This window comes from Mytilus trossulus, chromosome 1, assembly GCF_036588685.1.
Source record: "Mytilus trossulus isolate FHL-02 chromosome 1, PNRI_Mtr1.1.1.hap1, whole genome shotgun sequence".
NCBI classification, from domain to species: Eukaryota; Metazoa; Mollusca; class Bivalvia; order Mytilida; family Mytilidae; genus Mytilus; species Mytilus trossulus.
The window spans coordinates 24,393,900-24,411,364 of NC_086373.1; the positions used below are offsets into that span (position 1 = coordinate 24,393,900).

At 30.1% G+C, this 17,465-nt stretch overlaps 1 protein-coding gene across 4 annotated transcripts in view; it reads right to left on the reverse strand.

The window, feature by feature from the left end:
* The window catches only part of LOC134719644 (IQ motif and SEC7 domain-containing protein 1-like), a 92,900-nt gene that overhangs the window by 64,955 nt on the left and 10,480 nt on the right, over window positions 1-17,465 (reverse strand). The window contains exon 1 of one of the 4 annotated variants that reach the window (XM_063582681.1): window positions 6,839-7,122. The exons of 2 other annotated variants lie outside the window; for them this stretch is intronic. In XM_063582681.1, the coding sequence (XP_063438751.1) occupies window positions 6,839-6,858 (20 nt within the window). In that variant the 5' untranslated portion in view covers window positions 6,859-7,122. Of the gene's footprint in view, window positions 1-6,838; window positions 7,123-17,465 lie in introns of those variants that run through there. One more of the 4 variants, XM_063582662.1, reaches the window with a different exon arrangement.

Sequence of the window (17,465 nt, forward strand, 5' to 3'; positions counted from 1 at the left end):
ACCAACTTTATAAAGGATTCAACCACTGTATATTGTGTCAGCATCTATTTTCATATGAAATAATCTATATATCAAATTTCTTATCCTAATAGGAATGCAATGTAAGCCTGAATACATTTAAAGCTGTGCATATTTCATTTAATCTTTTAATTTTCCCAGCCTTCATCACTTTTTAGAAGAAAGTCTACATTTGTAAAGATAAACCAAGTTGAAGGACATCAAAAGGCATTTTAATGTATTATACAGTATACCTAAGTCAGTGAACTTAATATCTATCATGAAATACAATGAGAATGCACCCAGATTATCTTCCTATAGTCAACAACACATTTGTCAAAACATTCATCAACTGAGGAAAACGGATTTTAAAGTACAGTATGTAACAATCAGAGTTGACAAATTATTTTTACATGAATGCAATATAAAATTGAGAATCAGGGTAACAGTGAATGTGACAAAGAGAAAAAAACTTTTCCAAAGATAATAATATATGGTAGACCAAACCCTTAGGTGTCATATCATTGCATGTAAAATTCCTTTTTGTACCATTCAATGACCTCAACACTGGAGGTGCAGTTATAATGCTTTTTGTGCAGTTACTTCTTGATTTCTTTTTAAAGCAATGAAATTACAGTCAAAGATACAAAGTAAACACCTCCACACAACATAAACAAGTGTTAGTCAGAAATGCATAATAGCACAATTATCCCCCATGGACACTAAGACATTAATCTGCTCAAATAGTATGGTTGTTACAGCAAAGAATGTGGTTTAAGTGACAAAAGTAATGCAATCCTCAAGTACAACCACCTTAAATATAATTTACAAATTTTTTGCTGATGTGATGCAAGCACATTCAACGACACTATAGGATTAAATTTGACAGGCACTGTGACCTATTAGTGTAGGTAAAAGATTAGCTGCGAAAATTGTAGCTCTTAAGGTCCTTTTGATGATTTTTGATATTTTCAGACCATGTATGGCAACAATCAGACAAGAACATATAGGTATACCCTGGGTGAGACAGCAAACTTTGTTATGAAAGTTGGGTGAAGTATAATGAGTACCATGATATATATCAAATCCTAAGTGGTCAAATAAACAATTATCAAGGTAACCCAGTACAACAAAACAATAGGAGAGATGGATATAAATTATCCATGTGGAATATGATATGGGTATCTTTTAACTTTTCAATTTAACATATATATATAACATATTGACAGTTGCAAGATGAGATAATAATTCATAAAAAAAATAAGTAAACGAATTATTATCGTCTCATGGGTTTTGGGAATTCATTATGATGTCACTATTTCCATTGAAAATGCATGCCTGAGTACGAACAATTATGACATGCGAAACATATGATCTGACCATTCTTAAATATTTGAAGATCCTACTACTTTGATTTAACTCCCTTGAAAACCCCATCCCCTTTTAGTGCTTGCTTAGGTTATCATGCTTTTTGGGTAGGGTCATGTATGCAATTATATGTTTGTACTTATATTCACCATGTAAATCATCATAAAAAGTTTAGTTCCATTTAAGAAAAAAATTGACAACAAAGGTGAAAAGCCATATAAATGTTTTTATCATATTGTTTTGATATTTATCCTCATACCAAACCATGTTTTAGTAATTTGTACATGTCTGAAGACCTAATAAAAACCATACCTTGCAGTCATTAGACAGACCGTTGGGTCACAAAAGGTCAGTCATCATTTTAAATAAATTATTATTTGTTTTTGTAGCAACTCACTACATTAATTTTCATAACTGCTGTAGACTAAGCCTGTAGTCCTTATACTAGGTTCGAGGTCATTTGAAATCTTTAGTACCTATAACCCAAATTCAGTGGTTGGCAAATTTTCATTGCATAAAATTAAGTAATTGTGCTTATTACATGTATACTAAATGTTGCAACTTTACATTAGATCACTTTTGCCTGGAAGTTTATGTCCCAAAAAAATTGACACTTTATGGTCCGAGACCACCATTGTCGTCCCTTGATTTTCGTTGTTCACAAATATAGTCCCTAGTGTTGACAGTGGGTTACTTGCTATTAATTTTTATACCTCTTCCAAATTTATTTCTCCATGTTTAATGCCTCAAATTGCAAGTAGGGGGATAAAATTACACTGTAAAAAAATTTGGGTCCAGAATTTTAAAGGAAAGTAGTGATTTGGTCCAGCTGAAAAAGGTTGAAAATGAGCACTTCGGAAGCTGTCACAAGATTTCAAGACGCCCTAAACATAAAATTGTCCATATTTTGAGTTAGAGGCGATGAAGTTTTCTATAATTTTGATATAATTTGTCCCAAAAGTAGTACAACACACTGTAAAAGTTTCTTTGAGAAAGCGCAGGTGGGATTTTTTTTATTTTCATTTATGTTCTAAAAGAAATGCACTACGAATTAATTGTGTTCTCGGACCTATTATGCTTTCCATATTTTGGTCTCCAAGTGTATCTGAAACAAAGTTTAGGGAAACAAGTTGAAAACAGTCAAGAAACCTAGATTTTGCCATGGACGTGAAATACTGTAATTTTAAGCGTGCATCCTTTCACAAATACAACTTTAGATTTAATGTTCCAAATGCAATAGGAAAGAAAATTTTATTAGACATGTGATTCTTCATCTGAAAGATACATTAGTCATGATTAGTGTAATTTATAATCCTAGAAAAGTTTGAATATCCTTAAATTTGTGTTAGACAATAACAGCAGTGATTGTATCATGCAGATCCAGCCATTTTAAAAAAAGAGGATTACCTAACCCAGGACAAAAAGGGGTATTCCAACTACATGTCCTCATTCAAATGCATTGATCATCCAACCCCCCCTTTGGATCTTACAGTCTATGGTCATGAAGGTGTGATATGGTGCCCATCTGACTCAACTCTAGATGTCATTTAATTCTACCCACACAAATCATTTAATATTTTTCTCATGTGAAAATTGGGGAAGTTTCACATTAAAATGGATTTGAGAAATCTAAATCTGCATGCATTGACGCAAGTAATAATCTATAGGTGCATTAGCATCATTAATATTTAAAATTACTAATCAATCTGTTTCATGAACTGTGAAAATTAAATTCTTCTAATGCATCATAGCAATTAATTCTATGCCATGATTTTTAATAGTATATCGTCAGCATGTTTTTAATTTGTATCAGTCATAAATCTTATTTGACATATAATAAATATGCATATTTATTGATCCTCTTTCAATGATATGCCTTAAAAGGTGCAAAAAATACTGAAAAACTTCACAGTTATATAAGTATTCTCACACTATTTTAAACCTTCAGTCTACATTCCCCCCACATTCAAATTATGGTCACCAATTCACCATGTCGATAACTCTTTCAGAATGTTTCAAAACACATCTCTCCTTTGATGAGTCATTAGCGGGTTTTATATACCCGTCAATTATATTCCCATCAAAGTCGTTTATCACCCTTCAAATTCAAATTAATAGTGGTGGGTTATGCAAAGTATCTAACCGTACCTCTCTATCCCTCTATTCCCTATCTTGGTAAAAACTTTATTTCTTTACCCCCTGGTCATATAAGTAGCCCATCATTATGGTCAACGAAGCTTTTAAACTTTGGTAATAATGTCCCGTCACAAACCTATTACAATCTATGGTGTTTTAATTCGATCAGATACAAAAGAATTCTAGCTTTTATTTACCTCTAACTGTAGCATTCCAACAGTATATTTGAACTAATAAAATTGGAATAAAATATCAATAAACATCTAAATAAACTAAATTACAAAAGCTTTTAAGTCGTAAAAGCATGTTTCTGAATTAATTCCAAGTACACTATGATCAATTTTATAATTTTCACAACAATCTCCTATTATAAATATATATATGTATTACTGATTCAATAAACAAATCAAATGAACTTCAAATTGGAGTAAAAAGAAATAATTTCTTCTTAAACTGTTTATATTATGGACCCCACAACAAGAAATGAACTATATTAAGCATGTTATTAGTTAAAGTATGATGAATTTTCACAAGTTCAAATATATGATGATTTACCTTCAAACAAAATGAAACAATCCCACTTTTAGTGCTTGAAGACCTGAGATTCAAAAAGTCCTTTAAAATCACAGTCTGTTCTATTCTTTATAGAAGCTTTACTGATTCATGGACCAACACAGCAGACCAGTCGAAATCTGAGGAGCAAACATGCATTCAGAACATCCCAGTCCATAAATGACTACCCAAGGACAGGCCAATCTTTGGTAGATACAATGCAATTTAATTTAACAACAATTACTATATATGGTTGTATTCAAATTTACTTTAACAGTATGTTGTCCACAAATAACTGTCAAGACTGGAACCATCATGGCATCAATTAACATTAGTTGTTGAAAAAGACAGAACTAAAACATGATCTTTGATTGTCTCTGGTGAATTGACATTCACTACTTGTCTAGACTTTGGGGGGTTTATAACTTGACATTTACATGATGTCTGACATTGTAGACTGTATGTTGACCTCTAAATGTCTGTTTAGATTTTATGGTCTTCTTGGATTGCTGTCTTATTGTAATAATCACCTTACATCTTTAATCTCAAAAAATGCAAGCTTAGAGTCATCTTTAAGACTTAATTGCATTCTGAGGAATTTGAAGCTCTATCAAAAAATCAATTTGTTCTTTTCTAAATTAAAGGTTTATTGGTTTTTGCCATTTTTCTTCAAGCATCTTCAGTAACTGTCGGTGATGTATTTTTTGCAATTCTTAAAAGTCAATCCAATTTGATCAAATAAAACTGATTGTGTATCTTGTTATCAAACTATGTTCTTAATATAACAATATTTTAATCAGATGTTAAGAATGTGCAAACCTTGCATTTTAAGTCTAATGATGAGCATAACAATCTGTTAGAATCAAAACACAGACAATTGTAATGTTAAAAGTATGCCAGATTAATCATAGCTTGTTTAAACTTTTTTTTTCTAAAAAGGGGGGCTAGCTGAATGTTACACTGTTTATGTTCAGGTAGAAATTGTTGCTGGATCTAATTTGAGGACTCCTTCTGATTGCTTCATGATCCTTCTACACAGAAAATGCCACAAATTATATAGGTCTGTATTTGTATTCAGTGAATAATTGGCATAATCTGCTTCTTTTAAAAAGATGAATATGAAAACTTAGAAAGCAAAAGATTTGCTTAAATGGTTTTCTATAATCAGGCGTCAAATTATTTCAATATTTCTTTTAAATATTTCTATTCCTTTATACCATAATATTCCAAATGATGTAATTGTGTTATGTTTACACAAACATTAATTTCTAAGAACCAATATTCTGGACAATTTTTTGTCGCCATAGCATTGATTATATATTCTTGTAAGATATGTCGCATATAGATTTTTCTTAACAAAGTTTTTATGCTTACATCAAACATAAAAAAAATTCCATGACTACTGGTAAAGGATTTTCAGTATTTATATAAAACATAACCTGTGAAAGGCCACAATCTCAATCAACTATGTAAATTTTGAAGCGAATGAGTGCAAAAGTTTTCTTTACAATGTATATGTATATAAAAAGTAGACTTTGATAAACATTGATATGTAAATATTTAGAAAGCCTTATCAAAAGCTGATTTTTATTAGTGTTAAAAACATCAGACTGATTAAATAAGCCATTAGGTTTTACAGGAACAAATAAAAATAATGGCAAATTTATTTGTGTAAATATTTTTCTATCAGTCAAACAGATCCATTCATCAATTAGCATTTCAACCAGATACAATCAAAACATGTTTTTAATGGAATGAATGAACTTTAGTTGGATTTTTATTAGGCAAATTATTTGTAAACTTCTATGGTGGCACAAATCTAAGATCTATAAATTGACTGACCAAAGTTGAAATGTTAATTGATGTAAAAATGGACTTTTAATTGATAGCTATAACATTAATAGGAAAAAAAATATTTTTCATCATCCATAAAAAAAAATATGTCAACATGTCAAAGTGGAAATTGAACACAAATTTATCATCAGCCTGCAGGCTGACTTCTTTTTAATGAAATTAGTTTATCAGTCAAGTTTTTTTTATACAAATATGCAAGATTTAAGATAAAATCAGCTTAACCTGAATTAATGAGCCCATGACACTTATGACTTATATCTCCAGTGTATTTTGACATGTTTCATATCTATTTAATTTGCATAATTACAAGTAATTGCAATTACCAGCAGCATCTAATTAATTACTCTGCATGCAGTACACACAACATGTGGCGATTTTAAGTAAAGGCACAATGAATCAAGATGAAAAATAATCAAATTATATGAGGAGGATAAAAATTGAGAAAAAAATATGAAGGGTCAGGGCAAAAATATCATTAGTCTTTGTTCACAATTTAGCAATAAGAATGGATTAATTTCAGATATAGGCTATAATAAGAGAATGCAACTATTTGGCATCAAATAAATTGGAAATCTTTCAAGTCTATGTTCTAAAATTCATTTGAAAGAATTGTAAATTGCAACCCGTGAGAAGAGAAAATTGAATTAAGTATATTTCAATTGATCAGTTAGAAATTTGCAGAACTTGTCCAATTCTCTTCAGCATTTTCTGATCAAATAAGTCACGAGACCGTACAATGGTACACTTAAACCATTATCAGTGTTATATTTGACATTTTTGAAGGTATATTAAATTAAGACATATTTTGACACAGTCTTCTGAAGGCATTACATACCTACTATATCTCAAACTCTGTAAACAAATCTACATTAAAATTATCAATCAAATTAAATCCAGAGTAGATATAAGACTGATTAAATACTCTACCTACCCAGTGATACAAATATACATGTTGATTTTGTCTGTATAAATCCTACAGTGTATAAGCTCCTGTCATACTATGGTTCCAAAATGACCAACGTGTCCGCAGCAATTGGCAAATATTTAGTTAATTAATCCCTATGTTCTATTATCATTCCGAAACTACAACCTCATTTTCAAACTATGTGGTCAATATTGTTTTAATTATTGCCCTGAATTCCACACTGACCTTATGCTACAACAATCCTGATGAGATATGACAGGCGATAATTGTGATATTAACTCAAACTACACAAATCGTAGTTTATTTTCCACAACATCAATTTCAAGTTTCAATCATAATTTTCTTTAAAAAATCAATAAACGTTGCTGACTTTTTAATCTAAATAATCCTCCACAGTGAAGTTATTCAATAAGGTTTATGTATTGTCAAGATAACTTGCAGTGTTAATATCTCCTATTGATATACACAACTATCCTCCCAGCACTAAAGTGCAACCTTAATAAATCACTCAAATATGTCAGCTGAGTAATTGACCTTTTGTGACTTAGAAATTGACCATAACAAGGTAAACTCCAATTACATATATGTAAAACTTCACAAAACAATATGAAATTTCAGCCTTTCACAATACTATTGTAAATTACTTGTCAAAAGTGTCTTAAAATAGTTTCAGGGCCATAAATGACCAATAGCCTAGCAGGAATCTGGAACTGTGAATATAATGTTGTAGGTTGTAATAGAGATTTGTCCAATTATAACTGAGTGTCAACATTATTTGCCAAGCAATCATTTAGTCCACTGCCAATCAATGTTATCAGGGTGTTTATCCCATCTGTGGCAAATCAACAAATAAAAACAGCAGAAAAAAATCAATTCCTTTGTATACTTTGTAAAAATCTATCATAAAATCTTTATGTTACACTATTATCTCTTCTTCTGATAAGAGGTGTCAGACTGCCATCAGGGAATACACTGGTCAGTTTCAGCAATCAAAAATCTGACCAATGGTCAATGGTGTCCAATTTCAGATTTTCTCTCCATTAAACTCTTCAAGTCTTTAACTATTTGTTTGCTACTCCACACTGAAGTGTACACAAATAGAAATTTCAATAGCGACCACTCAAATGGACAGTTCCAAAGTGTATATTTCACCTTCTATGGGTAATTTTCTTTGTTAAAAGACATCTGTTATGTTGATCCAATGGCCGTAATCACATGTCAGCTGTTAGTTGTGAATTTTTTCAAACACAAATTTCTGATATTTCACACAATCAGCTGATTAATAAGACATCTCTATGACACTTTGTGTACCTTTCAATATCAGCAAACAAATATTCATGGAAAAACGTATAGGTAAATTTGTATATACCCACAAGTTAATCCAGGTAGAACGCTACCACAAACAAAATTGTTTACACAGATGTATATTAACGTCTCAAATTGATACAGTTTAATCGTAACAACCAACAACAAAAAATTTAATTTATTGAAATGTCACATCGGAAATTAAAATTAATAAAATTCCTCCTCAAATTACATTATTTTAAACCCCCAATCATGATAACTCTATTTATTTAAGTGTCACTGAGCTAAAAGAACAGAATTTAAAGAATATGTTGATAAGATTTTTTTTTATTTTAAAATAAACATATCAGATTTTTCGTAAGTCTACCCCAGCTCAGCTAAGACAAACATAGACAAGATTTTTAAAAGATAATTAAATTCTTAAGACTAATTTAATTGTTGAATAAATGAAATGAAAACTTGACAAACAATGGTCTTTTCAAAAGCGGAGATGAAACCAGATTTGACATAATGAACTCTGTTGTCCTTTAAATTGGCGATAGACATCTCAATCATAAATAAACAAATAATAAGATCTTAAAACAACAAATACATTTAATTTTCACTTTTAACAAGGAAATATTTATAATTAGTATTGTCTTTCCAATATTTTGGTATATTGTTAAAAAAAAAAAACCTAACCTATGACTAGAAAAGAAGTTTTATATGCAAAATGCTGGTGTTTTTTTTTTGCATTATAGAACAATTTGATTGTAAGATTTATGATTTATGCTTAGAAAATAAATGTGTTTTTTTACACAACAACATATGAAGTCAGTATAAAATCCTCACAAACCAATTTATGTAATTAATTGTCTGAATACCATATAAAATCCAGCAAAAATAATTACAGATATTCTAACACAAATATCAATGTAGCTATGAGAAATAAACATGTCATTTTCCTTTATTCTCCAAAGACCAACTAAAAATTGATCTATAAAAATCAAATCAACAGACAAAGCCAATAAAAACAACAAAAAAGAACAGGCCAATAACCCAATTATCATTTCCCTCTCACTCTATTTGTTCCAATAAAACAAGAAAACGGACAATCTGATAATTGAGTTTTTTTTGTCCCACCTATCAAATGGTAATCCAATTTCAAAAGGCAATATTGATCGGCCATCAAAGATATTTGTGTTTATTTCATTACTAAGATGATTGCTACAACATGTAGATATCAGACTGACATTTTGACGAATCAGCAATAAGAGAGAACCTTCGCTTCTTTGTGGCTCAGCTCAATTCATTTGGTCAATTGTTCTCTTGTTAAAAAAAGATATTGCAAGTTCATTACTAAAGATTACATTAACTTTTCCCATCAACAACATCTGTCCTGTGTTTTTTAAAAACACAGCCCTAAATTGAAAATGTCTAATATAATACTCATTTGGGTTATTTGTACAGGTGCTAACTAAACGTGTTTCTTATAATTCTCATGGATGTGCTATTGCAGCAAAAAATCGAAATATAAAACTGCCATGAACTTTTTTTCCAAGATTACAAAACACAGTCAGAAAAACCCTTTTTGGACCTTCGAATGAAATGGAATTGAATTCACCCGGAATGAATCACTTTTCGGGTGTCATTCATTCGAAAATCAACCCGTGCCATACAATATATGACTGCCATATCTTTCTGATCTTCGAAATAGAATTGGCTTTTTGCTGGAAAAAATCTGAAACACACTATTTTAATATTACAAAGGTTTTTATGAGTGGTCAACTGTATACAGAATGTTGCAAATCAATTTAACCAGGAAGATATCTCTTACATTTTATGGAAATCAGGTGATATTTCAGCTGGTTTTTAGTCAAACCAATAGCATCAGAGACAGCTGACACAATATGGTGTCACATTTGATATAGTGGATCGATAAAATATTGAACATTTTTTAAGCTCAATACTTTTTTGTTTAATTTATGCTAATGAAACTTCAATAAAATAATATAATATATATCAATTATATATACTGTAAATTCAGAAATTATTGCGTGCATTTATTATTGCGATTTATTCATTTTAGGCTATAATGCCATTTTAATTTTTGCGACATGAAAAAAAATCCTGTTTTATTCATACAAAATATTTCAAAATGCGAGTTTAAATTATTGCGATTATCACCCTGTCGCATTTTTCGCAATAATAAAAACATCGCAATAATTTCCGAATTTACAGTATCTGAATCATCTACATAATAAGTTTTTTTTATATGCACCATTGCTGATGAAAATTCAATAATTATATTATTTAAATCTTTTATAAAATTTGAGTCATTTCTTACTTAACCATTATAATATATTTTTAAAGCAATTATGTGATCAAAAATGGTCCCTCTGAGATGTTCTGCTCATGCTTCATAACTTACACATAACCATTCATTTTTTGCAGAAAAGTAAGAGAAATACAAAAAATAAAAGCAAACACACTACACATTTCTACAGCCAGTACCTCATTTATTCTCATTGTCAAATATTAAAACTTTCAAAAGAAACTCAAACTTGATACCAATTTCCCAAAGACTGTACTTTTGGAAAAAAGAACCAAGCAAATATTTTCTTTGCCCATGAAAGTGGAATGATGGACAATAATTTTATGCTAGCACTAAAATACTGTGTTGCGACTTAAAACCATATGCCATTTTCTAAGCACCAGCAAAAAAATCATCTGTAATGACATACAGAATGTTTGCTCCCTGACTCCAAAACTCACTTTATCAAACAAGTACTAGGAGGAGAAATGACCAAAGAAAATCAAAAGAAAAAGAAAATTCTGAGATTTTTGAAATACAAACCTATAATCTTATAATTACAAGCCTGAAATATCAAACAATTTCCAATATCAAAAGACAAAATATTGAAATTTGTCATATAGTACACCCAAACAAATCTGATTATTTATAAACGAGTGTTCTACAAAGATTTTTCTAATAGATTGTAATTATATATATCTAAAATTTAACAACAGCTAAACCTCTTTTGAAGTTTTCATTTTCCAGCTGGATAAAATCTAATTAACATACAATAGAACCTCTTCAAAAGGATGAAATTCAATGACCAAATTTAATTAAAAGATCAAGTAAAGCCTAAAGCCAATACACATTTTTACCTGGACAGGTATACCTACATCAAAGATCAGCCTCATTCTCATCAATGATACAGCAAATTTTGTAAATAAATTCTTTATAAAAGTTCTTTACAAATAAATTTTAAAGATTAATGGATAAACTTTGTTTTTGTTAAAAAAAAATCTGTTATATTTGTCACAATGCATTCATTGACAGAGTTGTTTTCAAAATTTTGTTACTAGTAGATTTTTTCTAAATAGGTATGACTATGTAGTCTACATCTAGATATATCAACCCTGTCATTAGAAGTCTCTTTGTCACATCAGATTCACAATAAAGTTAGCTATTGTCATATTTTACCTTTGCATACTCAGTTCATTAGCACTACTTACTTAAATTTCTCTACTTTTGATTTTGGTCCATGAGAAAACTAAAATCCTTTGATGGAATACACATTCTGATAATCAAAAATCTATGTAGATAAAAGAAGATGTGCTATGATTCAGTGCCAATGAGACAACTCTCCATCCAAGTCCCAATTTGTAAAAGTAAAACATGTACAAATATATATAAATATAGAAAGAAAGTTTTACCCGAAGAAAATGTAATCCACCATGGACAGGCTTTGACTGGTTTAACTCCTCTTAAGGAAGTCAAGATGCACAGATGAGTAAAATATATATACCAAAGAAGTGCCTCTGGACTAGGTAATTCTTAACTAGAACTGTAACGGTCTATTATAGTAAATACCAGCAATGACCTAAAACCTATTTGCAAAGTGATTTTTGTGCAGAGTATGAACCAGTTAACTTGGATCCATACATATATGTGGTATCAAAGGGATTTCAAAATATTGACTTGTCTGACCTGACAATTAATCTTCAAAGTAAAGGGTCAAATTTAAAAATCTTGGATCTTGAGCAAAAAAAATTGACAAGTTTTTTAGTGAACAAAGATTAAAACAAAGCTTCTTGTCAATTCCCATCAAAATAATTATCATAGACAATTGTGCTAAAGACCTTATAAGAAGTACACTCAATAGTGCCAAAATTTTCAGTTTAAGCAGATAGGTTTGTTACTAAAATATTTGTGTGTAATGTGAATGACTTTATTGAACAAGAACACAAATATTTGTGCAGTGCTTACTGCCAAATTATCATCTTATCTTTTTAAATTGTTTATTTGTCAGTGCCAAATTTTCAAATCTTTTTTTACTATTATCTCAAAACATTAATTTGGAAGACAACTTTATCATCTTCATTTCTAATACACAGCATGTTACATGTATTATGAATCTAAAAAGTGGATTTTAACATTAATAAGACAGAAACCTTTAAATCACAGTGGTTAACTTTAACAATAGACATTTTGACAAATCAACATATTGCACTCTACCTAAAAAAAAAATACCTTCCTTAAAACTTTGAATACATAATTATAGTCATTCCCTATCAAATGGCTTCTAGTTAAAATATCATCCTGTTCAAATTGCCCAAAATAATTTGAATCAATTTTTTTTACCATACATACAAAGTCAAATTTAGTTCCTGTGCTCAGTGGAATAGTGTAGATTGAAATAAACAATTAATTTTCCCATAGGCGACAATGGTAGCCTTTTTCCAGATACAGACTTTAGAAAGTTGATTTTTTTAATGAAACCTTGCTAAAATCAAAGAAAAGTTATTAGGACAGTATTTTTTGGTCCAAAAAATATAGGTTCGCGTTGCTTTTCTTAGCATATTTTGTACTTATCTCCCATGCCTATCAATTTTGCCCTTCAAAATATGTGTCTTGTCCTAGCGTGGAAAAGTCATCTCAGTGCCTTTAGCGCTACGGAATAATTTTTATTTTGCCTTTTGTATTAAGCAGAGTGTACGAAGTCTCTATTAATAAAAAATAACGGGCGCACATATCGACCAATCAGGATTTGCCATACTCTTAATTCTGAATACCATGTTATGCTCATAAAATGGCTGCGCCCATAAAATCTAATGGTGTATTGTAACCTGTAGGATGCATCTCTACATTAAAAGGGAAACAATCCAAATTAATCAGATCATAAGATTCCTCAGCCTAAACAGTTGAAAGAGAGACAACTCTTGGAGATATTTTATAATGCAAATCATTTCATTAAAAACTAAACAGGAGACTGGGAGAAGATTCAGCATACCAGAATTGAAATACTTGGTAATTATTACAAAAAGGAAATACATTCTACAGGAAAATAAAGATTCACAACTGAAAATCATTTTTTTCTAGAGCACTTGAGGTAAATAAACCACAATTTTCCTTTGGATCAATTTTTTACTTTACTCCTCCTTAACATGTTTTTTTATATAAGTTTTTAAGCATGAAGCAATAGACAAGATCTTGCAGTCCTAAAGATTTTGAGCATAATTATCATACTCAGGCTTAATCAGATATCCCAAAATCAAAATACCCCAGTACTGGATTTGGTGTTCTGAGCACACATACATTTGTATTAATGTATTATATAAGACATTGTGTCTTTTTGTGTCAAGATGTATAAGTACCCGGCCACGTCCACTTTGATTTTTTGTCTATCTGATGAGTTAAGCCTTTTTTAGCTGATTTTTATAGTTCGTTCTTATGTTGTACTGTTATACCACTGTCCCAGGTTAGGGGGAGGGTTGGGATCCCGCTAACATGTTTAACCCCTCCACATTATTCATGTATGTGCCTGTCCCAAGTCAGGAGCCTGTAATGCAGTGGTTGTCGTTTGTTTATGTGTTACATATTTGTTTTTCGTTCATTTTTTTACATAAATAAGGCCGTTAGTTTTCTCGTTTGAATTGTTTTACATTGTCTTATCTGGGCCTTTTATAGTTGATTATATGCGGTATGGGCTTTGCTCATTGTTGAAGGCAGTACGGTGACCTATTATTGTTAATGTTTGTGTCATTTTGGTCTTTTGTGGATAGTTGTCTCATTGGCAATCATACCACATCTTATTTTTTATAAGTAAATTTTTATGAATGAGAGAGCCCAGTTCATGGTCCTTTATTTATGTTGGCTATTGAATCTATGTGAGCTTCATGTTTACAAATTCGGTGAAAAATTTGTATGTTATCAAATCAATGGGAAGTAACTCTGTTGTACTTGTAAAACACATTTTCTTAAAACTTCCATTCTAAGGGAAATAACTCTACCTGTCTTGAAACAATTTGTCAAATTTGATCTATATTCTTTTATCAATAAAATTGATTGATGTTTATGACCACATTCCAAAGGAGTATAAAACATGTCAGCGATTTATCTGCCTATCTCATAACTTTAACAGTTTCAGGATGCCTCAATTTATCTTCTAAAAGAAACATCTATCTCCCAATCTAAATTGAAAGATACCAAACAAGTTTTAGTTCTTATCATATTGGCCTCTCAATAACAAACAGACAGGTGTGAATCAATTTGTAGTAAAACGCTTACTGTCTAGTAAATACCACCCTCTGTGAGAGATTGGAATAAAAAGTTTGATTGTATTTTACCAAGAAATCAAAAAAGAAATAAATTGTTTAATAGATATGTTTGGTCTAGTTTTTATTCATGAGCAGACATTAATTGTTGTTTTTTTCCTCATAACAGTTTGAACACATTACATTCTTTAGGTTTATACCCATACTGTGGGGCAGTACAAAATTCTCCCAAGAATAAGCATATATATAACAAATATTACTGTTCTTCAAATTGAACATTAATGGTATTTAATAGTCATCATAAAACCAACATTTCACATGAAGATCAAGTCTTGCCTCCTTGAAAATTTCCACTAAAACTGAACTCCTTAAAATTTAAGCATCTATATAAACCCTAGCAAAATTTCAAAGGTGATGTTGGCAATGAGAAATTTATAAATAAATGGTGACCCATATACAGGCCTAAAATGAATAACTGTTAAAAACATTCTTTTAGGAGGTTTCAATACATATATCTAATTCTTATATCATTTTAAACCACTGCAAAATCTACTATAAAGAAAATGATGACTAAATCTTTGAAAATGCACCTTAATAATCTGTTTAGATAACATATGCAAATATAATTAAATCATTCACACTATCATAGCTATATTGCATAATTTCAACTTTTACAAATATCGACAGTGTTAAATTTAGAATTCCATAGAATATGGATGGGTTTTCCCAACTTAAATGTTTATTTTTCACAGCTTATCAGACTACAACCCTTTTGAAAGCAGATATCTCCTACTCCAAATTAAATGCCCTAATACCTGGTAGCATTATTTCATTTTTGTTAAACCAAAACAATTCAGTCTAACAACCCAAATCTGACATGTATTTATCGCATAACCTTATCAAATGCCTACTCAACTGAAAATTTGGGGTCAAAATCGGGAACCTTGAAAGTAACACACTGAATCCTATCAAAAACTCTTTTTGTAAACTGCAAATAAAGAAGTACAAAATCAGATAAATTGAAAATAAATCCATTTTTTAAAGGAACAATATTGACAAAACTCTAAGCAACGAGGCACCACCTTAGTTTTCTCCTCAAGTTTGCAGACAATAATATATATATTTCATTAATATATTCCCAGGTAAATGTCATTGTTATGAAATAAATATATACAAATCCACTTGACTGAAGGAAACCTGTTTATTATAATACTTCATTCAATTGAAGTTGTCCAAATCTTTTGATCAAAGAAAATATTATGAGAAAGATTTAATCTATGACCTTTAATGAGCTGATCCTAAAAATGAAAAGTAAATGTTACTTCATTTGGTGTAATTGTTTATATGTTAGTGATTATTTGTATATCAAATGGTGTTGTATATGTTGTAAAATTTATATTGATGTAAACTATTTTAATATCATGTTAAGCTATTTTAGGTACATTTTATTCATCATTTTTATTATGTATCATGAGTGGAGATTATCAACTTCGATCTACTTTGGATTCATTTATATTCATTGGATATCAATTATTAAGGAAATTAGTGGGTACTGGGGAAACATGAATTTAAATAATCAACGAATTTACAAACTTTTGCAAGGAATGTATGCAAACGTTGTCAAAATCACGAAATGAAATATCCATGAAAATACAAGTTCTCCACAAACTAAGAAAATGGGTACGCACAAAAATAAAGAAATCCCCAGTATGTATGATTCCACATCTCCTTTTAAGCTAGTATATTCAGTCTTCAGAAAAGTTAACTCCTCATAATGAAGAAATAATTGATTTCAACTTTTTAATATCATCTTTATAGGATTATCTTTGGTGTCATCTACAGGAGAGATAATCACCTTAAAAATCTCTGAATCTCCTTCAGCTACCTATAATTAGTTTACAGGGAAGTAAACTCCCAATGGAGAAACAATTGATGATCTGTGGTTAGCTTATTACAATGAATTTCCTTCAGTTTGATTTTTATTGATTTGAATGATTTTATTCTCATAAACTAGTACATAGCTACAGAGATAATAACAGTTCAAATATAATACATATCTTTGTTTCGCATGTGTGAAAATAATAACATTATAATAATATTACAGTTCCTCTAACCAGGAGGACAGACTTTCAATGATATATATCGTATAAATCTACACAATTTTTCTAGTTCTACAACATTTTCAGATGAGAATACATTTTTAAATTTAATAATGTTTGCATTTTTGTTACAATAGTGTGGTAAATATTTTTCTCTTTCTATGTTAAAACAATTGCATGACATAATGTAGTGAAATTCATCGCCAATATCTTTAGAGCTACAGAGATTACAAGACCTTTCGGATCTCGGAATAGTTTGCCACCTTCCTGTCTCCACTGGCAAACGATGATTTCCGCATCTAAATTTACACAAAGTATATAAAAAATTAAAAGGCAAGGTCGACAAATACTTTTCAAATTTAAATTCAGTCTTGAAAATTCTATAACATAAACCTTTTGAAGATTGGTGTAAATCTGCACACCACTCTTGTTGAAATTGGTCTTTAAGCTTTTGCTCAATACTTAACTTTATCCATTTTTTGTTAAAATAATCTTGGCAATGCCATATATTTGACATGCCACATTCATCAAAAATTTTCTTAATACATAAAATCCATTTATTTCCAATACCATAATTGTTATAATTAATGTATAGTAATTTATATAATGTACAGGATAATTTATCTTCATTTGTATTATCAAGAAGGCGACACCAAAAATTTATCATTCGTAATTTTGCATATAAA